Source organism: Emys orbicularis, chromosome 4, assembly GCF_028017835.1.
Source record: "Emys orbicularis isolate rEmyOrb1 chromosome 4, rEmyOrb1.hap1, whole genome shotgun sequence".
NCBI lineage: Eukaryota > Metazoa > Chordata > Testudines > Emydidae > Emys > Emys orbicularis.
The window spans coordinates 58,434,519-58,459,795 of record NC_088686.1 but is presented as its reverse complement, the minus strand read 5'-3'; the positions used below and the strand labels follow the sequence as shown (position 1 = coordinate 58,459,795).

The window sequence follows — 25,277 nt, the reverse complement described above, 5'->3', positions numbered from 1 at the left end:
CCTGATTCTGGGATTTAGGTGTCTAAAGTGTCAGTTAGACACCTAAGTCCTTTTGTGAATCTATCCCATAATGTGGATCTATGTAAATGAATCCGCTAATACGGGATGAGTTATCTGCCCAAATATGAGTTGAAGGCCATTTGTTGAACTTAAATTGTATTGTTTGTAGACTATGTACAATTTTTAAAAAACCTTTTGTTTTCAAGAGTTTAGCTTCCTGTATTCAAGAATTAAGAACCATTGATAGATGTTAACAAGCACATTACTTCCCTTTCCCCAAATGTAGTTGGAGTTTCAAGAAAAGTGAATTCTCTTGAAAGATTTTCTTATGTTGCCTTTACTGTTAAGCCATGACATTGTTTTTAATCATTATCAGCAAAACTACCCTGACAGATATTTTTAATTTGGAAAGAAAACTGATTCAACCTTAACAAAAGCAAAAAGAATTTGTAGATTCTATTATTTCAGGTTGGACATCTCATAACCATGACCATGGAATCAATTACCTGTTTATCTATGAAATGTGATACAATAATGGTTCAAATGCATATTGCACAATAACTTAAAATACCACAAAACTATGTTCAACATGAAAAGAGTTTTTTAGAAATACTCAGATACACTGCAAAAATGCTTTAGCTGTAATATAGAATAGTAAAGTATTACAACACTGGCAATAAAACTAGCCTATTATTACTGCTTTTATCAGCTTACTAGCCCCCTGGGAAGGTATGAATCACTTTCATTGTGTTATCTCTTTGCAAACTAGCTATTGGCACTGACTGTGGCATTTGTGCTGCTGCACTGAGCTCCATCACTACCTGAAAGTCTCTAAACTAGAGATCATGTGACACTTGATTTCTTTTTTGCTGATAATTATTTATGGTTTGGCATACAACTCTCCTGTCGGCCTTAATCAGAAAAATAACACCAAAATAGCTCCCCTTTCAGCTTTGCAGAATAAAAATGTTAGTTAATAAGGTTATCTTGAAATTCAGGTAAATAAATTATGATTATTAAAAATGAGTGCCTTTGCTTTCCGTACATGACATACGTCAACGGTGTCTTATGCACACACACAAAAATTATCCTCCTAGGAGAAAAAAGTAGGTGTTGGAAGGTTAGTTACACTTGGCATGAATTGCTGCTATGGTTTCCAAAGTTAAGGGGAAGTTATGGTAATTATCAGCCTTGGCTACTGAGTCAGGAACCAGCCCTCAGGGAAACTAAGCTTCCCCAATGGGTTTTACGTGTTGACAGTTTTTTTTCCCCTGTAGCTTTGAAGAAACAGTGGGATACTTTGGGATAAAGCCAAAGTCTGGTGAGAAGGAGATCACACCAAACTACGTTTTCACTGTGTGGTATGAGTTCTGCAGCGACTTCAAGACCATTTGGAAACGAGAGAATAAAAACATTTCCAAAGAAAGGTAAGGTTCTAATAAAGTCATTAATACTATTTCAGATGTCTGGGAAACTGTTCCTTCTCAACCGAACAAATTATACTCCCATATTTCACAGGCGTCATTGTTTTCTTTCAGATCAAATGGGCATCAAGGAAAGATTATTCCCTCAGGGTACGCAGGAAAATTCACCAAAGGCATGCTGTCCCCACACAAAGATAAACACATTTAATCTGATAAATTACACTTTCTTAACCCCTTCCAATTACTAGCTAGTAAAATGAAAGGGGAGCTATGCTAATTTGTAACAGATTGCTTCTCTGTGTATTTTCATGTTGAACTAGTCTAAATGAGGCGATATTGCTGTCGCAGACAGTAGAGACAAATAAAAGTGAATGCTTTTCCAGTTAATATACTGCACTTGCATCAAAGGGAAGCCCCTGAGATTCGGGCCACACTTAGCACAGTGTTGAAGCCCCACATTGAATTTACAGCACCACTTCTGACTGTTGGTATCCTGCTGAGGACATCAAACTGCATGCCGCTAGATCTCACCACAGTCTCCTGATTTTATTAGTTTGAGTAAAAAAATAAAATAAAATAGAAACCCCACAGCTCTGAGCCTGATTTAAAAAAAAAAGAGAGAGGCTGAATCCTTTTTTAAAAAGAGAGGAAAAAATCTGTTGTATGCAAATACTCCACGGTGACCACATATTTTTGCATTGAAAAAGTACTGAATGGGTTGTAGTACATTCAGACTTCAGAAAAAATGTATAGCTCATTTTCAGTGCAAAATATAAATCTGGGTGCATATTCCAAATTCAACTCAGTAAAATAAGAAAACATACTTCTGGAGAACATATTGGTGAGCAATGCACTGGTGCTTAGGTTGTTCATTTTGCTCTAAATCACAGTGAATTGTTGGATTGACTAGTTGGTATTGAACAGGTAAAAGCCAACTTTTAAAGACATGCCAGAAAAATCATAAATTCCCAAATATATTTAAGCCCTATGAATATTCTTCAAATCTGGTGTTAATTATCGATAATACAGTTTTTAAAAACTTAAATAGCATAGCATTCTGGATCATTCATTTAACAGCATAAAAAATCAATTAAAATGTTTACATCATGTAACATTTACAAGGGTATCTTTTATATTTTCTTGTGGCTGATTTGACAGGTTATACATCTGAAACTATATAAAATCAATTGGCATTTAGCAGACTTCCATAGACTTCCACAATACAATAGCTGGATGTATTTTCTGTTGAATCATGTCCTTTTAGTATCATTCCATTGCTAGTCACTGGGAATATAAATTAATGTACAAAAAAAAAGATCAAGGCCACACATCCTTTCCTTTTTAATTTATATAGTACCAGGATTCTGACTGCATACCAATGGCCCCTTCAAAGAAACTGGTTTAAATACCCATGTAAAGGCATAAACATTGCATTAGACATCTTAACAGAACTTCTCAACTATCTTTAATATATTATTCAAGCTATTTTTGTTTGTAAGTAAAACTATCCAACATCATTTTGCCTGTTTCATTGCTAAGATACTGTCAAAATGTTAGCACATTGTCATTCTATTTACAAATAAAAAGGTAGTATAGATGTCTGATCCATTCTGCTAATGGGTCTGATGTGATATTTATTCCTGTTCATGAATATAAAGCAGTAGCCAGTAGAACACAAAGCATCAGGTTTTAAATTTGTACACACTTCAAATTCGCATTGATAATATTTTTTAGTTTGTTTCAAATTATTTTATTAGAATATCATTAACCTTGAAAAGGTTTGTTTGGGGTTTTTTTTTTTTTAATTTAAAACCTGGGTGATTCATCAAGACAATGTGCTGCTGAAATGAAGAGCCTCATGAAATAACTAAATTAGAATGATGGAAAAACTGTTTTCATCATCTTGTAAAGTCATGACCCTTTAAAGGTTCTGTTTTACAAAGTGTGAGACTGACACTTCACCAACCGCTGTCCAGGAATAAAAGGTTGAAAGACATTTAAGTAGCAATCACTGTACATTGTGAAGTAGACTTTTTTAGTTTTGTTTTTACTGCAATGGTAGACTTTAATAACCTTAGTATGATAGGAATGGACAGCTGTCTTATGTAGCTGGGTAAAGCTAATTAATTCGATGCACGATTTGTTTTGCATTTCTACATGTTTATAATTAAAATGTTAAAAAGAGACATATTTATCAGTAACAAATTCTTCTTGTGTCTAGAGAGGAAATATTGTAGAAGCAGAATAACTAGCTTTAGTCAATATTTTAAAACTTGGGTGTCAACAATTAGACACTTAAATATTTATTTAGGCACCTAAATAACTGACACCTAAACAATCTTTGGAGGTAAATTCAAAGTGAGGTGCAGATGTTTGGCTTATCCTTTCTCAGAATTAGTCCAGTTATGTAGGTGCATAAATGTGGATTTCATTGTCTAGCTTTTGGAACCCAAATGTGAAGACTTTGCCCTGAGTTTTTTTCTGTCACCATCTAAAAATTTGATTGATTATAATTAGTATAAAAATAAAAAAGTGCAGTCTAGGATTCCAATATGAGAAATCTTACACTACTAGACTAAATATTTTTGGGTTATTAAAAGGGCAGCTAAAGATTTCTAAAAGTACAGAAAAAGAGGTTAATAGTACCCTTAACTAAATGATAGATTCAGCTGCAAGATCTTGTTTTGTCTAAAAACTACTTGACTTCTAAGTGTAACAAAACTGTAGAAATCTAATTAGATTTCTATCCAACATTTTTTAGTAGCAGAAACACTTTAACCATGCTGCCCTACACTTAACTGACCATGAAAATAAGTTAGGTGCTTGAAAAATATAGTTGAATTATTGTCTCTTTCCTGGACACAATCTGCACATCATTTAGGAAGCCAAAACAGAGTTATAGATGTAGATATTAAAATTACCTGTGTATAATAAATAAATGACTGTAGAGATATATGTAGAATTTTTTCAAAATAAATTCCCTGTATAGGGGTACTTTCCCTTTCAGACATACCATTTCCTCCAGTGTAAGTGTGTAACTATAATACAGTAAAATCTGCTTTGAAGCCCACAGTCACAGAGACAAACCATTTTGGATTAATTCCCAAGAAAAGCAGATAGCTCTGAATGTGACAATTCGGGTAGCTAGTAATAAGTAGGAAAGGTCCTTAAGTCAGAAAGGGAGGAGGAGGAGGAAGGCTTTGAGTTCCAGGCAGACTCCAGTCAATTTCTGTCTCTGCTGGAAGATGCTGTTGACTTTCAATGTGCACCTAAATCTTCCAGCCAACTTTGGTGTTATGTTTACCAAGTACAGAGTGATTTGGTTTGACTGCTTGACTGATCATGCCTATGATAATACACTCCTTGCTTGTAATATTATGTGATCCATAGGAGAAAGACTGTAAATAGAAAAAGATCTTATTGGTGCAAAAACTCTTACAGTATGTAATTAGTAGTTTTTAATATTTTTAGTATTCAACCTAAAACATGATACTCATTTGTGTATAATTAACTTATTGTGATTTTCAGAAATAATTGCCAGAGTAGAAGTGTTAAATCTTATTCTCATTCTCACTACTACAATGAGTGTGGATGGGAGAAAGCATCTTTGCTTTGTCTGTGGGAAGTTAGTCTGAGAGCAGAGTGGTGATTTTGTGTTTTGGAGGTGCAGTCTTGATTTTTGAGGAATTTGTTCCAGGTGTATTGCTTGACACCGTACTTGCTGATATCTCTTAACAAGAGAAAGGTGGTGACCTCGTTTGGCTAGGTTTAAAAGCCAATCATCAGCAAACATAGGAGCAGCAAACTAGAAGCTAACAGCTGAATTTCTGTGGAAGTCTGTAGGTAGAAGTTAGGGGGAGGATTTTTTTTCTTTTCTTTTTTTCTAGGAGTAGGGACTAGGAAGAGAAAACAACAGTGAATATTGAGGTAGCACTAAAAGTGACCTGAGGAGAAGAGGAGACAAAGAAGGAAGTCAGCTGCAGAATGTACATCATCCTTTAATGGGTATCTGATGGAAGCTACTTACGCATGAAATGTCACCTGATAGAACTTGTGGGCAAGAAGACCAGCATGTTAGAGATGCAGCAGATAATGGAATTCAGACAGAGATTTGCAGGTGTAATGCAAGAGAGGAGAGAGAAGGTGGTATAGGCAACTCAAGGCTTGCAAACAAAAGGACCTGGAGAGCAGATTGCCAGAAGGGGAGGGTGATCCATGGAAGAATGTGACCATGAGGACATGGCAGAGGAGAAGAGATTGTCTTGTGGTGGTAAAATTGAGATGAGTAACAGGTTTGTGGCACTGGGAAATGAGGAGAAGAAAGAGGCAGAAGATGGAGTGGTGAGGAAGAAAAGAAGGGAAGCCAGTCGTTGCAGAAGAGAGGAAGAGACAATGAAGATAGCCAGCACTAGAGCCCAAAGGAAAATGAGGATGATACACAGGGGACTGTGAAAAAGAACATAAAACAGATTCACACCAACAACAGCAAGAGACCAGTCTGTGTGATTCAGACTCCAAACTAGGAAGAATTGACAGGCTTGTCACCAGACCAGATCCAGAGAACAGAAGGGTGTTCTGCCAGGACCAACGATGTGAGATGCTGAAATGAGGCTGGAAAGGATCCTGATGGGAGTGGGGGGAAATCCACTGATTGTGCTCCATGTCAGGATGAATGATGCTGCTAGATTCCTACTGGAATGGATCAAGGATGACTGCCCTAGGCAAGGTAAGTGGAAGCTCAGGCAGTCTTCAGCAGAATACTTCCAGTCTCTAGAGAAGGCAAAGGTGTGACAAAATATTGAAGATCAACAGATGGCTCAAGGATTGGTGCTATGAGGAAGGCTTTGGGATTATTTACTATTGGGAGGCATTCACAGAAAGACTCTTCTCAACTGATGTACTCCTCTTGAGTACCTGGGGTATTAACCTTCTGGGATCAAGGCTGGCACAACTGATAAAAAGGGCTTTTAACTAGGAGATATGGGGAGATGGTTCTGAGAGACTCGTGAAATCTCCACACCTGGCTTCAATACACAGGAGGAGGAAAATCAGCTAAATGAAGTTACAGTAAGGGACAATGGAACACTCCCAGATGATAAGAGTATAGACAGCAAAGAGAAAGAAACTACAAGTATTGATTGGACTAGTAATCAGATAGGTGCTACAATTAGTGAGAGAACCATACCTACACTGACTGGAAAACTGGGTGGGGTCCAAGGGAAACAACTGAAATGTTTGTACACAAATACTAGGAGTCTGGGTAATAAATTGGAGAAAGTGGAACTACTGGTGTGGGTGATTCAAACTGGGTATTAGAGGGATTACAGGAACATAATGGAATAGCACTCATGAGTGGAATACAGGTACATACTGTTTAGGAGAGATAGGAATAAAAGTAATGGTGTTGGGATAGCACTGTACATCAATGATGTAGTAAAGGAGAAAGACATGGTAGTATGGACAAAACAGAATATACTTGAGTCAAAATCACTTTAAGGAAGGATTGTAAAAGAGGTTCTATTAGGATAGCATTAGGTATCTGCTACAGACCCAGGATTGGACTCAGATATGGATACAGATCTCTTAATATTATTAGAGAGAGAAATACTGCTTAAAGTTGTGCCCAAATGGGAGACTTTAACTTCTGGATGTAGATTGGAGAGTAATTGCTACTGATGCTGGTAGGCCCAGTTATTCCTGGATATGGTAGATGACAGTTTTCTTCATCAAATTGTCACTGAACCAAACAGAGGCAATGTAACTTTAGGATTGGTTTTGATAAGTAGTGAGGACGTCACAGCAGAGCTGGTCATAGGAAATAACCTTGGATCGAGTGATCATGAGTTGATTCAGTTTAAATTAAATGGAAAGATCATCAAAACCAGGTCAGCTTTTATTTTTTGTTTCAAAAGGGTAGACTTTAGGAAATTAAGGAAATTATTTAAAAGCTCCAGGATTTAAATGTGGAGGAGGCCTGGGATTTCTTTAAATCAACTATACAAAAACTGAAATTTGCATTCCAAACAAGGGGGAAAAAACTTGTCAGGAAAGGCTCCAGACCTAGCTGGATGAATAACCGCCTCAAAAAATAATTAGGAGTAAGCAAAGAGCCTATAGGTAATTCAAAAAGAGATTGATCAGCAAAGAACATTACACCTTGGAAGTTAGAAGATGTAAGGTTAAAGTGAGCATTCCTAAAAGTCAGGCTGAATTAGCTCTTGCCAAGGAAATTAAAATAAATAATAAGAGGGTTGTTAGTTATATAAATAAAAAGAGAATAAGGAAGACTGAGGTTGGCCACTATGCAGGGTGGATGGAGATGAGATTAAAAACCATCTAGGTATGGCTCAAAAACTGAATATTTTGCATCTGTTTTCAGTAAGGATAGTAATATGAAACATGGACATGAAAGCAGGAGAGCTGATGGAAATGAGTGTACAGAAGTGGAAACTACCACATCTGAGATGGAAGAAAAACTCAAAGAACTTAATGTGCTTAGATCATGGAAACCAGATAATTTCCATCCTAGACAATTGGAAGAACTGGCACATGAGATTGTTAGTCCAGTAACAAGGATTTTTAATAAATCTATCTATTCCAGGTTAATACCATACGACTAGAGGATAGTTAATGTATCTATACTTTTAAAAAATAAGTTTTAAAATAAATTTTTAAAAAAGTGATCCAGGGAATTACAAGTCTGACCTCAGTTGTATGCAAGACTTTTGAACAAATTGTGAGGAATAATTAAATTCATGGAGAAAAGGGAATCTAGTGCTACATGGATTTACCAAAGGTAGATTGTGCCAGGCTAACTTGATTTCCTTCTTTGAGAAAATAGCTGATTTTTTTTTTTAGAGAGGGGCAAGGCAGTAGAGCTAGTATACTTGGACTTCAGTAAAGAATTTGACACAGTACCACATGGGAAATTAGTAGTCAATTTGGAGAAGATGGGGATTAATACAGGAATTGTAAGGTGAATAAGGAACTGGCTAAATGGGAGAAGACAACAGGTTGTGCAGAAAGGTAAACTGTCAGACTGGAAGGATGTTACTAGTGGCATTCCTGAAGAATCAGTCTTGGGACCAATCTTATTACATATTTTTACTAATGACGTTGGCACAAAAAGCAGGAGTGTGCTAATGAAATTTGCTGATGATCCAAAGTTGAGATGCATTGTTAATGCAGAGGAGGATTGGAATATTATACAAGAAGATCTGGAAGCCCTTGAAGACTGGAGTAACAGAAATGGGATGAAATTCATGATGCAGCTGCTAAAAAGGCATATGTGATCCCAGGATGAATCTGGCAAAGCATTTCCAGAAGAGAGAGATTATTAATACCATTGTATCAGACACTGGTAAGACCTCATTTGGAATATTGTGTACAATTCTGATCAACCATGTCCAGGGAAGATTAAATTAAACTGAAACAGGTGTACAGAAGAGTTATTAGGATGATCAGGGAAATGGGGAATGAATGATCTATTTTATGAGAGGAGACTGGCATAGCTTGGCTTTGTGGGAGGGTATATAAACGCCACATTGGGATAGAAGGGGTTAAGAAGCAGCTCTGGGCCTGCCCCACTGCACCTGCGGAGTCTGCTCCAGCTGGAGGAGAAATTTAAAAGACAGCCAGACAGCTCAGAAACGGGGAGTCCAAGCGGGACAGTAGATAAGATAGGGAAATGGACTGCTCCTGAGTGAAGGTACAGCTGGAATCCTTGCTGCAGGTAAGGGGCGGTCCGCAAGCAACAGCTACCCTGGACCCTGGAGGAGGGATAGTTTGTCCTTCAGGATTAAGAAACCCTTTGCACTGTCTTTTCTTGGATTGTTTGTGAGACTGTGACCATGCCCTGGACTGGGAAAATAAGTGGTAGGATGGGCCCCGGGAGGAAAACTTATCAAGCACCCAGGAGTGCTCCATTGCTGCCACTTGTAGGACCCCTCAGTCGAAGCCTGGTAGAGAGGGAGAGTTCAGGCTTCCCCTATAAGCCGACCACGAGGGTGGCATAACTCCTGACCTTGAGTTATGGAGAGTGAAGACATTGTAAGCCCTAAAGTAAGGGGGCTTTGAGGGTCTGGAGTTGGGCTGGACACTCCTTTTTGCAGGACGTTGGACTTCTATATTTTGTTGAACTCTCTTATGCAGGAAAGTGGTGGACTTCAACAATGAACTGGCTAGAGGGCCAAGTTACTATCTACCAAAAGAGGGACTGCCCACCACGCCAGAGTGACCACTGGTAGAGGATGCTAGAGACAGGGGAGAGTTGTAATCCAGAGACCTAACCACTAAGTGGTACCACCAGTAAGCCCAATCCCATCACAGGCTCAGCCTAGCAAAATGAAGGCTGTGAGGCGATATGATTGCTCTCAATAAATACATCAGGGTAAACACCAGGAAAGGTAAAGAGCTATTCAAACTAAAGAACAATGTTGGCATGCACAAGAACAAATGGGTATAAACTCAGGCTGAAAATTAGTAAATTTCTAATCCTCAAAGGAGTTAGGTTCTGGAACAGCCTCCCAATAGTTGTGGGGGGAAAACAATTAGTTTCAAGAGAGAGCTGGAAAAATATGTGTGTGGGATTGTATGTAAGGGTTGTTTATGATGGTGCAGGGCAGGGCAGCCCTGGTTGTCCCTTCTGGTTTATGTCTTGCATTCTTAAAGCTCATGCATCAGGGCTTCAGCCAGTCACCTGCAACAGTCAGAAAGGGATTTCGCCGCCCTCCCCCCCCACCCAAAAAACCCCCATATTCTGATTTTTTTCTTTCTTTTTTTGTCTCCTTCCTCTGAAGCATCAGAGATGATCACAGCTGGAAATGGGACAATGGACGGGGTGGGCCGGTGCTCTGAGGTAGCACCAAGCATTCTCTTTCTCCCATGCTTGGCTGGCTCGTTCTTGCTCACATGCTCAGGGTCTAACTGAATGCTATATGTGGGAGTGGGAAGGAATTATCAGGGTTTTTTGCCACCTTCTGCACCGTGAAAGTCCGGGTCACTTGCTGGGAGTATCTGGATATATCTCATTTAATCATTGCCCTGCCATTGCAGGAGGCCTTGATCCCCTGTGCACCTCAGTCCCTTTTATTCTCTGCCTCTGGCATATAATAATTTAGTCTTCTGTGGGCTGTAATACTTTGGTCTAATTTTGGTTCTTGAATTAGTGTGCAGGGGCTGGGGGACATTGGCCACCTGAGATACACAGGAGGTCAGACTGGATGATTTGGTGGTCCCTTCTGGCCTTAAACTGTCCAATTCTATGACCAGTTATGGTTTTCAGTTTCACTAAAAACACTAGTACTTGTCCTAGCTGAGCATTAGCAAGTTATCTTCCTGGAGTTTCACCCATGAAACAAGCACAATGGTAGTGTACATGTTTTATTTTTTAAAATATTATCTTACTACAAAAAGATTGCAATTAAAATCCTTTACATGTTTCTCAAAAGTCAATTTTTTTAAAACAATGAAATTTAATATGATGATGGGGATCTTACTTCTATATAGAGCCAAAAGCATTTAACATTTTAACTGACTATACAAACTATTTCTCCCGGACATCCTATCTAATCTGTGACACCCACACAGCACCAGTCGAATGGAACAGGGAAGTTGCTAATTAGCACTGAGCTGTACTACATATTCATTTAGAACAAGAGCCAGATGAGACTTCAGTGAGAATTTAAGTAGGCTGAAGTTAATTCAAGTTGTAATTTTCCCAGGAAGCATACCAAGTGTAACACCAGACAAAAAAAGCCCTGGGATTCTTGTATTCCGGGCCAAGTGATCAGGACTTCAGGTTTACATCTCATCCAAAGAATCCCAAAGCTAGATTCTGCTTAGCTTGTGAGAATTATTGGAATCACAGTGCAAGGTGATATGGCTTTAAGCTGTATAGTGTTAATAGTTATTACAGGTTTGTAAAAAATGATTGCTATCTTATGATACTTTTATACTATCATGGTGTTCAGAATAAACTGTGGATATCTTATTTATCAGCTTCTGATGGGAAAATAGTTAATATTATTTTCAATATTATGTGCAGTTTGTAGGCAAGTCATTTCAATGTCACTCACCATGTGTTCATCCCACCGATAGCGCAATCAGACTTTGATCCTGATTAGAGCGTCTAAACATTACTGAAATACTGCTGTTGTTAATAATCTGATTGGCATTTCATTAGACCTTCCACATAGTCAGTGTGTTAATGACAGCATAACACATTGTCTCATGAATGCCACATATAGTTTCGCAATATTACTGGAATCTGGCCTCCTTACAGTTTTTAGAAGACTGTTCATTGCAAATCAGATTTAAACTAAATATTACTATTTCCTCATGAGTCCTGAGGGCTCTTCCTTATTGGTTTGAACAGTACGAATAACAGTGTCACTGCCATATGTTCTACTGTAAAAAAAGGAAGTGTTAGTGACCCTCTTCTCATTACTGGGGTAACCTTCTCCCTTCCCAGCTTTTCTTCAACTTCCTCCCCCCACCCCATATAAGCTTCAGAGACACATTCTCTTACTTCTGATCTCTTCCATGTTGTTCATACGTTATCCAAAACAATGGATGGCAATCAGGGTGAGGTTCCACTTGTTGCTGTCTTTGTGACTGTGGTGATTGTTGTTTGTATTATGGTAGAACCCATTATGCTAGGCACAACACTGACACACACATGATGGTCTCTGCCCCAAATATCTTATCTAAGTATATGATGGGAGGCAACAAGTGGAGACAAAAAATGGGATTTCGCTTAGTGTAATAAGCAGCAGCTGAGGTACACCAGTAGTTTAACCATTATCAAGTGTTTTATAGGCATCACAACCTAAGTGAGTTTTAAGGAGAGATTTGAAAGATGATAATTAGATTGCTTTGGCGATTTTTTTCAAGGCATTCCTCCCAGACATAAGGGGCAGCCTAGAAAACAGGTGAAGATGCTTGTGGGAAAATTTGACCAAAGGACATTAAAGGCTGGCATCATTTGCAGAGTGAAGTCGGAGTTTGACTGCTCTATATACTTCCCTTCACTCTCAAAGCTCTATATGGTAGTTTGTGCATAAGTGAAGGGGGGAAAGGGAGCCAAATGGAGGGATGCAAAGAATGTTGTGATGTGGTCAAAATGATGAGTTTTGCATTTTTGCAGCAGCATTTTGAATGGATTTAAGGACGTCAAAATGGCATTTGTTAAGACCAGAAAGGAGGTGGTTGCCATTGTCAAGATATAAGCTAATGAGGGCTTGTACCAGAGTTTTAGCAGGATGAACAGAGAGGATGGATCTTAGAGATGTTTTTCAGGAAGAGCTGTCAAAGTGGATATGGTTTAGGCAGAGGGACAAGAGAAAGAGGATACACAGATTACAGGCATGAGTGGCAGGGAAGATAGTGTTGGTGTCCACAGAGTATGAGAAAATGGTGTGTGCCTTCCTTGCAAGGTCCTCTGTCAGAATTCCTGTTCCTGAAAGAAAAAAATATGTACCCTCTGTTGCTCTTCTGCACCTGCTGTTTCCCGGGACATAAAATTAGATTTTCTCCTCTTGGCTATAGAGTGCAGTCTGTGGTGTTGTCATATTCAGATGAACCAACAACTGAGGATGTGGAAGTAACAGCATGCCTTCCAGCAGTAGATCCTTAAAGAAATTAAAAAACAGGCTATCTGCATCAGCAATGTTAAGATTGGAGACAAACCCCATTGGCCTAGACAGACAAATGCTTTTTGACTATAGTCTTTTATTGATTTAATAAAATATATTGTGTACATATTTAAAATTCAGCTTACAGTATATAAAATCTAGATAAATATTGCAAATGTGTCAATTTTCATTATATAAAAAACCATGATATACTGTGAAACGGTCAGTTTGTAAAATGTAACTAGATGTAATAGACTGTCTAACCTCTACATTACTTTAACTATGTGTGCACTAAATTTTATGAACTGTTGAACAGGAATAGTGTCATCTCCTGACTAGTAGCAGTTGTGGAAAGAAGGGAATGCACAGTCCTGTTGATTCACAGTAAGAGTTGTGGAGGGGGAGCGGTGGATTCTGCTCAGAAATTCATGAAGTCCTGAGAGTCCTGAAGAGACTGTGGCTATGCTCCCACACACACACACACATGCCCCCCCTCCCTCAGCCCTTGAATGCCAGCAGAGCCCTGGCAGCATGGAGCAGGTGTAGAGAGAATTGCATGGGCTCAAGAAAGAGGAAAACATGCTGTGTTGGCTTCTATCATATCTTTGGGTTTTAGAGCACTGGTGCCCTACCTCCTCCTCTGAGCTGAGTCACAGAGGGGAGCATAGGGGTAAGTGGTGATAATAGCAGCCTTTATCCTCCCAGCCCTTGTTTGCTTCTGTGGAGATGGAAGTTATTTTTGTGAGCTTATGGAGAAAACATTTTAAATGTGTAAAATACTGTGTTTAGTTTTGTGTTTGTATTCCCTACAATTACTGAATAACAAATTACGTTTTTAATGAAAAATAATGGCCAAATTTTACGGCAATTGCCTCTGATTTTGGTGCCTCAATTATTTGGGCACCTTGGTCTGATTTTCAGAGATGCTGAACACCCAAAACTCCCAACTAGGAGTGCAGGTGTGACTTTATTTCACATTACTTGGGGTAACTCAAAAGAGTTTCAGGTAAAATAATGGAATCATGATTTATTGGTTTAAAAATATGTAGCTCCATTTTTGTCACTTTTATCAGTTTTGTTTTTCAAAGTAATGTGCCAGAGTTTAAAGGATCATTTAATATTAGTTTTATATTTATGTAAGTTATTAAATATAATATACATTTATAAATATAATATTATTCCTCCTGTATTCATTAGGATAATTTGATTTCTCTTGCTCAGCAATGACTGATGATAGTTCTTCCTTTGAACAGATTCACATTACAGCTGGTCAGATTTTGTGATTTTAACCAACTGGCATTCCTTAAACTTTCCTCTTTTCTTAGAGCACACAGAAGTATGTTTAATGTCTAGACATGAGCTGTGTCATTCATTGATTAATTCTGCCCAAATATATAATATGTAAGAAAAGATATTAAACCCTTCATCATGAAATGTGGTTTTTATAATTCAGTGTTCCAATGTGAAGCCCCAACAAAAACAAATCTTTTGCTGTGTTTTCCACATAGTACTGATTTTTGACTTGCAGATATATGCTTGTGATTGGGTGAATGATAGGCTACATGGGCTTCCTGTTAGAATGGCAAAAATAGGAGGGGATAAAAAATAAACTGCCAATTAGTGGAAGAAGCACATTAAAATTAGTTTCACCATTGTTGCTGATTTAAACAGACAAATCTGCTTGGCCCGATGGTGTGTTCTTAAATTACAGGTGCAATTGTCGTAGAATGGTCTGGTATGCTGTAGAAGGGCGGGGGAGTTCTACTTCCTGTGAAAGCACTGAAAGGATTGCTGTGGACTTCAGTGAGAGTTGGAGAGGAAGGGAAAATACTGAGAGAGAAAAACAGTGAAAAACTCTCATAACTCAGTCCTCTGTGAAGAAGCTTAACTTTCAGACTATTTTACAATTATTAATGCTTAGTTTTCTGTCCCCCTTGGGTATGTCCACACTGCAATGTAAGACCAGGGGTAGTAGAACTCAAGTTAGCAGAGTCTAAGATGGTTAACTTGGGGCTTGAGCATCTATACTCATTTGTAACCCCAGGTTAGGAATTACTGAACCTTGGGTCCCAAGCTGGGGCTTCAGTGTCTGCACTGCATCATATAGGCCCAAGTCCAACCACCCATATCCCAAACTCCTAGTGTCTTCCCAAAATGTGGGCCAGTCTAGCCCTCTGTTTATGGTGCAGTATGGGAAGCCTTGACAGTCCACCAAACTTCACTGTCCAGAGGACAAAGAAGGTAGGCCCATGTCATTGTGGGATTCTTTTGGTGGACTCCCAGAGCACAAGTCCAGTGGAACTGTCTCTACACTGCAAATCAATAGGACTTGAACTTTGGGTCCAGCTTGACTCAGGGTCAGACCTTCCATCCCTGTGGGTCCTGGGACCTTGTGGCCGAGTCCTGGGTTAGCACAATTTGTAGATGAAGTGGGGGCGGTTAGGCTTGAGCCTGTGTTCGAACCTCGGGAATACATTGCAGTGTAGACATATCCCTTGAGTCACACAGTCCCCAGACTGTTTATGAAAGGTAAATTATCACTTGTATTGACATATCATAACAGCAAATCAGAAATACTAAACAAGAAATGCTGCATCCAATTTAACAAAAATGTACAGTGCTGCCCTTGCAAGGTAGCCAAACCTCTCTTTTTTTGTTGGGGACTTCCTGCTTGGGATGGACTGGTAGATCAATACCCCCACATCGCCTCACACCATGTTAAGAGATAGATGCCGCTGTGTTTTCTTTTTTCTGTCAATTTTCTCCCTCAGCTCACATTTTCTTTTTTCCCCCTGTATCATCTTTTTCCTTTTCTATTTGAAGTTTATCCATTCCCCCTATTCTTCCGTATTCTTTTTTGTTCTTTTATATGTATTTTTGCTGACTCTTCTACTTCCCTGACTCCTCCCTCTCTCTCCTGCTTTCCCTCTTATTTCTATTTTCATTCCCCCACTCATCAGAAGGTTGCTGGGGTTAGGGTGTGTCCATTACTGCCACTTAAGGCTTATAGGAGCAAAGCAAGGAATCTTTGGGCTGCTGCCTGAGCCTGCAGCCTTATCTCTCTCTCTCGGAGTACCTACATGGTCTACCATCATCCTACTGTCTGAGCCCTTCCATATGAGCTGCTCCTGTTCATGTGAGCTGCTCGCAGCCAGCTACGTTAGATGCCACATCCACAGCTGGGAGGGAAGGTGGATTGCTTTCAAGGAGTCACCCACCACTTCACCCAGAGACATAGTCCATTTGCACTGAGTTTGTGGTGGAACCAGTTCCTGAAGTGTTCCCCCCTCACAATGATATCCTGAATTAGTCTCCTGGGAGGTGTGGGGTCCTTTTCCCCTGTATGCAGCTTGTGAAGTGCTGCTTTAGGGATTGATTCTGCTCAATTACTATACTAAGGGCAAGATCAGACCCTTTAATAGGAGACTCATGTCAGACCCAAATCTTTAAGTGAGCTTTCTCTTTTAAATCTATAAACTGTTCAATCCCCATGTAATAGGTCGTGCTCACCACCGTGGCACCTCCTGCTGGTTGCTCCGAGAATTATCTCTGTCCATCAGCAGGGCACCTCTTGTGGTGTCTCACTCTCCGTCACTGCTTCTCCACCATCTCCACTGTCTGTGGGGACCCGCGTCGCTCCCGGACCACAGCCTCCTCCTCAGGGCATGGCCCCTCCGGCTATGCCCCAACTCCATTGTCTCCCGCCTTCTGGGGGAACTGGCAGTCCTTCACCCGGCCTCTCGCTGCAGTTTGCCACTGTCCAGCCCCTCGCTCAGGGGCAAACTGCAGTCCTTTGCCTGACCACTTCCTTTGGCAACCAGTGAGGCAAAGAGGGAGTTCCAGGCCTGCCCGCTACTCTGGATCCCGACCAAGGGACCCTATAGCTGGCAGCTGCTCACTGCCTCTCCTTCCCCTCTGCCAATGCCTGCTTTCCCTGAGCCACTTCCCCATAGCCCCAGCACCTACTCAGCCCCTATATTAAGACCAGAGTCTGGGTGGGAGCCAGCCAGGCTGGAGCTCCACTTGCTCCCCTGACCTTGCCCAGCACTGCTCTGTCCCAGGTACTTCTCTCTACAGGCAGCCAGTCCTTCTCCCTCAAGCTCCAGAGAGAGACACAGCTCCTCTCTGCCCTGCAGCCCTTCTTATAGGGCCCAGCCTGGCCATGATTAGCTGCTTCTAAGCCTTCCTCTGATTGGCTGGGTTCTGCGCAGTCGCTCCAAGGACTGCTATTAACCCTTTGCCAGCCAGTGAGGGGCAGCTGCCCCGTCACACCCTGTTATCACATCTAGTTGGTTATTTTAGTTCATTCATGATTTTCCTACTGCTTAGGGAGTTCTTTGGCTGTCAGATCCTGCCCCGTCCCCCATCTCCAGGTTGATGACTCATTTAACACTTGACTAACAAATGAGCTCAAATAACGAGACAAAGTGGACACCTATTCATTTTATTTATTTATTTGGTAAGCCTCACAACCTGTTTATTCTCCAGTGACTCTCAGCTGTTTTGCTGGCCATCCTATTGAACAAAAGGGTTATAGACTGCTCCCCTACTCTCAGGAATACCTTTTCCTTTCACCTGATTTCTGTAATGTGTACAATATTCAACTGACCATGTTCATTAATACTTAATAGAACTGCAGTTACTCTCAGAAAAGTAAAAAGGGATATTTAGTGGGATTTATTTGTTTAATTTCCAGTTTGCCATTCTGTTGCCTTTTGTTTTACTGTAAACTGAGAACAAGTAATTGACAGTTAAAAAAAGCAAGGAAGTTTATACTTTTATAGGAAGGAGTACAGCAATTTAAGTCTATATAAATTCTCATAAACTGCATTTAACTTCTTAAAGGACTTGCTTTATGACACATTAAATAGTTTATTTTAAAGTGATTAAAAATAATAGTATGTGGTGTGATATCCCTGCAAATCGGTTATTTACATAGTATCTCCACCTAAGACAATGTCAGACAATAATTAAGAGTTTATTCCTGTCTATGTAAATGAACTTTATCTGTAGTTTTACTTTTTGTGTATCATACTAATCTCTAAGCCAAATCACACAAGCCATGTACTTCACTTACTATTTATTTGTATCATTATAGCTGGAAATAATTTCAGATACTATTTCCTGATCATTACATTCATTATACGAGTGGCAACAACATTTCTGTTTACACCAAGTGAAGAGGGCAGAAAATGGACACAATAAGCAGAGAAAGGGTGGTGCTGCAGATTTTATTTATAATATCCATGGAGCTGTAAGCATAACTGGCTAATTAAGCTTGCCTAGTAATCAGTCTGAATTGTGCTTATAGCCATGTATTATGTGTGTGTTTATTTGGGTATTCTTTTAAAAAAAAATAGTTGCAGTGGTACACACATGCTACTTTAGAGGTTCATACAGCTCCAAAGTGTATTATAAATATTTGTAATTTTTGCTGGAAAACTACCATAATAGGCAAAGGTATTTTCCCATTTTCAGGTTTATTTTATTTTTTAAAAAGTGGAATATACAAGTGGGACGAGAGATTAGACAATAACTGCCTTCAGCTAACTCTCTTTTGCATCAAGTTAGTTTTTACTTCATTTTATTTTAGCCATTTCTAGGCTAGTATTTCAACACACAGTGGCTAGTAGCAGTATCATTTCCAAGAGTAGGCGGGGGCTGCTATTATTTATAAAGCCTCTTCACAGTGTGGTTACTTTACTGACCTAATTACTGAACTAACCACTTTCTTATAACTAGGGCAATTCAATTTAAAAAATATTGAATAGTTAAGTCTGTCTTAAATTATATACTTGTGGTGCTGAGACTCCATGCTAATCCTTACCTGTCACACATTCACGAACCTTAAGTACACACCAGCAGGATCTACACAGACCAATGAATGCACAACACATTAGAGCGCTTTAGAAATCATGGCCTCATAGTGCACATTACTGCACCATGTGGACAAGCCCTTTGTTTCATAAAAGTGATATGGTAAGCAACATATTATTCTGTTTCAACTAGAAAAGCGTTTCAGTTCTGCACTAATATCTGACAGGTAAGCATTAGCAGGTATAGTAGAACCTCAGTTACGAAAACCCTCGGGAATGGAGGTTGTTCGTAATTCTGAAATGTTCGTAACTCGGAACAAAGCGTTATAGTTCTTTCAAAAGTTTACAACTGAACGTTGACATGCTACAGCTTTGAAACTTTACTATGCAGAAGAAAAATGCCGCTTTTAACCATCTTAATTTAATTGAAACAAGCACAGAAACAGTTTCCTTCCATTGTCAAGCCTTTTTTTTTAATGTTCCCTTTTTTAGTACTTTACATTTAGCACAGTCCAGCGCTGTATTTTCTTTCTTTTTTTTTTTTTTTTTTTGTCTCTGCTGCGGTCTGATTGAGTACTTCCGGTTCCAGATGAGGTATGTTACTAACCGATCAGTAACCCTGACCCTAGTAACCCTGGTGTTCATAACTCTGAGGTTCTACTGTAGTCTCAGGACCATAAGTACATCATTTAAGATGACCTTATCTATTCATAATTTTTTAACTTGAGTTTATCGTCTCCAAGATTCTCTGTGGTTAAGATGTTTGCTCAGTTTATTCTGAAGTTGTTTGGAAAAAGCCCATAGTGCCAATACAACAACCATAACCGCAGGGAAGGAGAGAAACTTAGGACTTACAAATAGGTGGTCCAAAATGACGGCATTCATAGAATCCTGACCATCCCAGTTTGGTCCTACTGAATCTAAAAATAGTAACTGCCTTTAAAAACTGAGAGGCACTTCTTTGCCATTATAACCTTTGCAATTATGAGGTGTGTACTCTTCAATGACTAGCAGTCATCGTGTCATTAAAAAGCAAACCTTATTTGCTATCTGAGAGTTGTGAAGAGGTGACATAGGTAGCATGTTAAAAGTTCAATAACTTGTAGACATCTGGGCATGTTAATAAAATAAGTATTATAATTTATAAGAACAAAAGGTATAACTAAAACTGTAAACAAACTTGATATTGTGTAAACTAAATCTCACATCAATCTAACTTAAGGTGTTTCTATAGCATCTATCAACATAGAACGTAAGTGGTGTTGGAAGTAAGGCTTCTTAAAAATAACTTCACTGTTCCCTCATGCTCTTAGGCATTTGCAAGGAAATAAAGAAGTTTCAAATGCTAACAATTGTCAAACAGAAGCTTCCAAAATACATAGTTCAAACAAGGAATGTTAAGTTTTAAAAATGAATTGGACACTGATAAACACTGCAACATATTTATGAATATATTTTAATAAAAATGTCAGGAATCCCAGTTGCTGCTGGAGGAATGCGGTACACAATGGTACAAGAGGGAAGGAAGTCCATGTTAGTAATTGCAGAACTAATCCACGTTACTTGTTGCTTTACATGGAAAATTCTTCCAAAATTTAGTGTATCAAAGGCGGTTTGAACTGGATTTGGTATTTTAAATACTTTATTGCCTGGGCATAGAAACAGGAAAAATTAAGTAAAAGGAGAAGGTAAAATTTCTCAGTATGACAATGCCAAGAACTATAAAGTTTATAAGAAAAAACTGTTTCGGTGCACAGTAGTGGAAATTGGGTTTTCTTTTTGTGATCAAAATTTACTTGCAATTTCCTTTCCTCTTGGACGTTCCAAATTGAAGTATAAACCAAGTGTCTACACCCTCAGAGCGTTAGTGATGTGGAAAGTTGGAAGGGTGCAATCTCTAGGATGGGGTGTAGGGGAGGTTAATAGAAAAAAAGTGCAGTTTTGTGTAGAGATAACTGTCTGATTTCACAGGATAACATTAAATTTCAAATTTCATAAGCACATGTTTTAATGGCCAATATCAGACAAATGGTGCTTTGAAAGGTGCTGGCAATGTTTCTAAATTACCTAAAGAGAGAACCCCAAGAATTTCCACTCACTTTTTTACCTTGTTTGGAGCATCAGTTTGTTAATGCCACTGATTCCCCTCCCTCCACCCCACCCCCCTTAAAGATGAGAGTCAGATCACTTTTCTGCTAAGTTGTTAGGTTTTCTTTTTCCTCTCCCTGACTTCTGAATGGCTTACTTCCCCTTCTATCCCACCACAGCTGATTCAAGAAGCCTGCCCTGCACAACACTCAAAACAACAGGAGGATTTTGGAAACAGAGGATTCTGTCCCTCTCCTTGAGAGGGAAAAAAAATCCCTCATGATTTCAGTGGAGCTCCACATGGGTGTGGGGGCTTGCCCGTGTGCGTTGCATAGCAGGATCAGGGCCTAAGTCCTTCCATTTTTTTATTTTCCTCTAGTTGAGAATTCATTCATATCTGCTGCTATAATATTTTAGTAGGTGCAACTGAACAAATTTTAGTTAATAACACTAGATCATTATTTACACTTGATGTTGCTGTTCGTCTTTGCCTTGTATTCCTTTAGTCTCATCATTCATTGAGCAATGCTCTTAAAGAAACCAGAGATGGTGGTTGATGCATGTGTAAGTATACTAGTTGGATGTAAAACAGTTTTGTTTTCTTGTATCTAATAGTATATTTTGTGCTGTATTTTGTTTCAGACTGAAAGAGGCTCAGAAATTCGTAAGCAAGTTAACTGAAGAGAAAAAGGTTGAAACAAAGAAAATCAATCCCACGGCTAGTCTGGTATGATATATTCTTCAGCATAACACACTGAGAAACTGTGCTTTGCATTTCTCTTTGAAGTGTTGCTAGTAGCATGCATGTTTAGTCAGTTGGAAAGCAGCAAACTGATATTGGTCCAGGGGAAAAATCTTTAAGGCCTTGCCTATAGTGGTGTAACAACTGAGTTTAGAAATGGGTTTAAACCTTATTTAAATTCTCTTGTGGCCAACTCTGGCTCTAACTGGTTTGAATGGCAAAGTATGGAAGCCACTATTCTTGTCTCTTTCCCTCACACGTCTCTGTGCCTTTTTCCCTGCCACCCTTTAGAATGCTCTATCCAGACCAGTTCAAAAAGCCCCCCCTTCTTGTCTTGATTCAAACCTCTCCTAAAGACTCTCTTCTGACATCTCCCCTTGTTAAGTGAGGGGGGAATTTTTAAAAAAATTAACAGCCCAACATAATATCATTTACCCTTGTCCTTTCTGGCCACTTCTTTGTTTTTGAGCCTTACTTTTTGTTGTACCTTGTCAAATTTACAGTGTTGTCTTTGGGCAGGGACTGAGCATTATCTGTTTTTTTTTGTGAGGCACTTAGGCTTGAGCAAAATTATCTTAAAAGCATACTGGCCAACCAAACCATGGCTAAGAATCATGTTTGGCCACAATAACCATGCTTAAGAATAGTTTTTAAACCAGAGGTGGGCAAACTACGGCCCACAGGCCACATCCGGCCCATGGGACCCTTCTGCCCAGCCCCCGAGCTCCTGGCCCAGGAGGCTGGCCCCCGGCCCCTCCCCTGCTCTTCCCCCTCCCCCGCAGCCTCAGCTCGCCCCACTACCGGGAGGCGGGAGGGGTTGGATGGGGAAGGAGTCCCGGGGGGGGGGGGGAGCGTCAGGGGCGAGAAGCAGTGGGGGCAGGGGCCAGCCATGCCTGGCTGTTTGGGGAGGCACAGCCTCCCCTAACTGGCCCTCCATACAATTTCCGAAACCCGATGTGGCCCTCCGGCCAAAAGGTTTGTCCGCCCCTGTTTTAAACTGAGTTGTTACATAGGTCTAAAACTGATCAAGAATATGGGATGTAGTAAATAGGATGAAATTCAATAAGGACAAATGCAAAGTACTCCATTTAGGAAGGAACAATCAGTTGCACACATACAAAATGGGAAATGACTGCCTAGGAAGGAGTACTGCAGAAAGGGATCTGGCGGTCATAGTGGATCGCAAGCTAAATATGAGTCAACAGTGTAACACTGTTGCAAAAAAAGCAAACATCATTCTGGGATGTATTAGCAGGAGTGTTATAAGCAAGACATGAGAAGTAATTCTTCCACTCTACTCCGTGCTGATTAGGCCTTAACTGGGCACCACACTTCATGAAAGATGTGGACAAATTGGAGAAAGTACAGAGAAGAGCAACAAAAATTATTAAAGGTCTAGAAAACATGACCGATGAGAGAAGATTGAAAAATTTGGGTTTGTTTAGTCTGGTGAACAGAAAACTGAGGAGGGACATGATACCAGTTTTCAAGTACATTAAAAGATTGTTATAAGGAGGAGGGAGAAAAATTATTCTCCTTAACCTTTGAGGATAGGACAAGAAGCAATGGGTTTAAATTGCAGCAAGGGCAATTTAAGTTGGACATTAGGAAAAACTTCCTAAGGGCAGGTCTTCACTACCGGCTGGATCGGCGGGTAGTGATCAATCTATTGGGGATCGATTTATCATGTCTCGTCTAGACGTGGCTAAATCGATCCCCGCACGCGCTCCCTGTCGACTCCCCGAGGAACTCCAGCTCACGAGAGGCGGAAGCAGAGTCGACGGGGGAGCGGCAGCGGTCGACTCACCGCCGTCCTCATGGCCAGGTAAGTTGACCTAAGATACGCCAACTTCAGCTACGCTATTCGCGTAGCTGAAGTTGCATATCTTAGGTCGACCCCGCACCTAGTGTAGACCAGGGCTGTCAGGGTGAATAAGCACTGGAATAAATTGCCTAGGGAGGTTGTGGAATCTCCATCATTGGAGATTTTTAAGAGCAGGTTAGACAGACAGCTGTCAGGGATGGTCTAGATTGGGGTGGGCAAACTTTTTGGCCCGAGGGCCACATCTGGGTATAGAAATTGTATGGCGAGCCATGAATGCTCACGAAATTGGGATTGGAGGTGCAGGAGGGGGTGAGGGCTCTGGCTGGGGTGCGGGCTCCGGGGTGGGGCCAGAAATGAGGAGTTCTGGGTGTGTGAGGAGGCTCCAGGCAGGGGAGGAAGGAGGAGGGGGATATGGGGGGGTGTCAGGGCAATATATAATAATTCTCTTCTCCAAAACCTGATTAGCATTTTTGGTACGTTTCCACTCTAATCATTCTGGACGCATGGAAGTAAGTGGAATATTGTCATGAATAGCACTGAGGATTTTAGTATCAGAGGGGTAGCCGTGTTAGTCTGAATCTGTAAAAAGCAACAGAGGGTCCTGTGGCACCTTTAAGACTAACAGAAGTATTGGGAGCATAAGCTTTCATGGGTAAGAACCTCACTTCTTCAGATGCAAGGCCTGCATCTGAAGAAGTGAGGTTCTTACCCACGAAAGCTTATGCTCCCAATACTTCTGTTAGTCTTAAAGGTGCCACAGGACCCTCTGTTGCTTTCTACTGAGGTTTTTGTTTCTAAAGAGAGAACATTCAAACATTTTAGTTGACCTGTTAACTTTTCTACTTCTACCTTTTCAAGATCAGAGCAACAGCAGCAACAATTGCTTTTTAACTTGTTCTGCCTCAAGAAATTTCACCTCATTTCTCAGGAGATGCCTCCTTATTTCCAACTCAGAAAAAACCCTCCTGTCAATCAATGTAGCAATGCCCATGCAGCTCAGCAAATTAAGCTTTTTTTCCCTACTGCCCACAATGGGCTTCTATGAGGGTCAGCTTTGAAAGCAGAATGGAAGAAGCTATTAAAATCATACATTTTGTATACACTGTTTTGAAATGTTTCCAGCTTTCTGCAGCAGCATTGATCTTTGCAAAATTTCTTGTTTGTATTTAAAGTGACTGACTCCTTAAAGACATATAGACATATAGAACTAGTTACATTCATAGAAAGGCATTTATGGGGTTTGATAGTTGAGCATTGTGTGTTGAAAGAAATCTTTGCAGGAAATGACAAACGAGCATAGTTTAGAGATTTATGGCACTCCAGGAGTTAATTTTCTGGAGGAAAAAAAGGCTCCAATCTACTATGACTGGTTTGCTACTCCTCAGTTCAGTGTTCTAGACCACATGCTTGTTGCAATTTGAGAACAGATGGAAAATTAAAGACAAGAATGATAATAAAGCTCTTTTTTCCTGAACAACAGAAAGAAAAACTACGTCAGAAGGAAGCCAGTGTGACCACTAACTGAAAGAAGACACATGAAAATAATGACAGTGTGACTTAATACCTTGCATGATGCTTTACTATGCCCATTCCCCAGGGAGCACCTTATGTTAATGTTATGCAGTTCTGCTTTTCTCATCTCTTTCTGAGACAATCCACTAAAGACTTTCCAATCCCTTATAAAGAGTTTGCTCATTCAGTAGAGGGAACACTAAGAAGCTGTTTACAGGGGAATTATGAAGGGTTTTA

General features: G+C 40.0%; 1 protein-coding gene across 1 annotated transcript in view; it reads left to right on the top strand.

The window, feature by feature from the left end:
* FMN1 (formin 1) overlaps positions 1–25,053 on the top strand; it is a 256,580-nt gene extending 231,527 nt beyond the window's left edge. Inside the window, exons 16-18 of the mRNA XM_065403678.1 lie at positions 1,278–1,427; positions 21,604–21,688; positions 25,009–25,053. Of these exons, the coding sequence (XP_065259750.1) occupies positions 1,278–1,427; positions 21,604–21,688; positions 25,009–25,053 (280 nt within the window). The remainder of the gene's footprint in view (positions 1–1,277; positions 1,428–21,603; positions 21,689–25,008) is intronic.
* Positions 25,054–25,277: the final 224 nt, after the last annotated feature.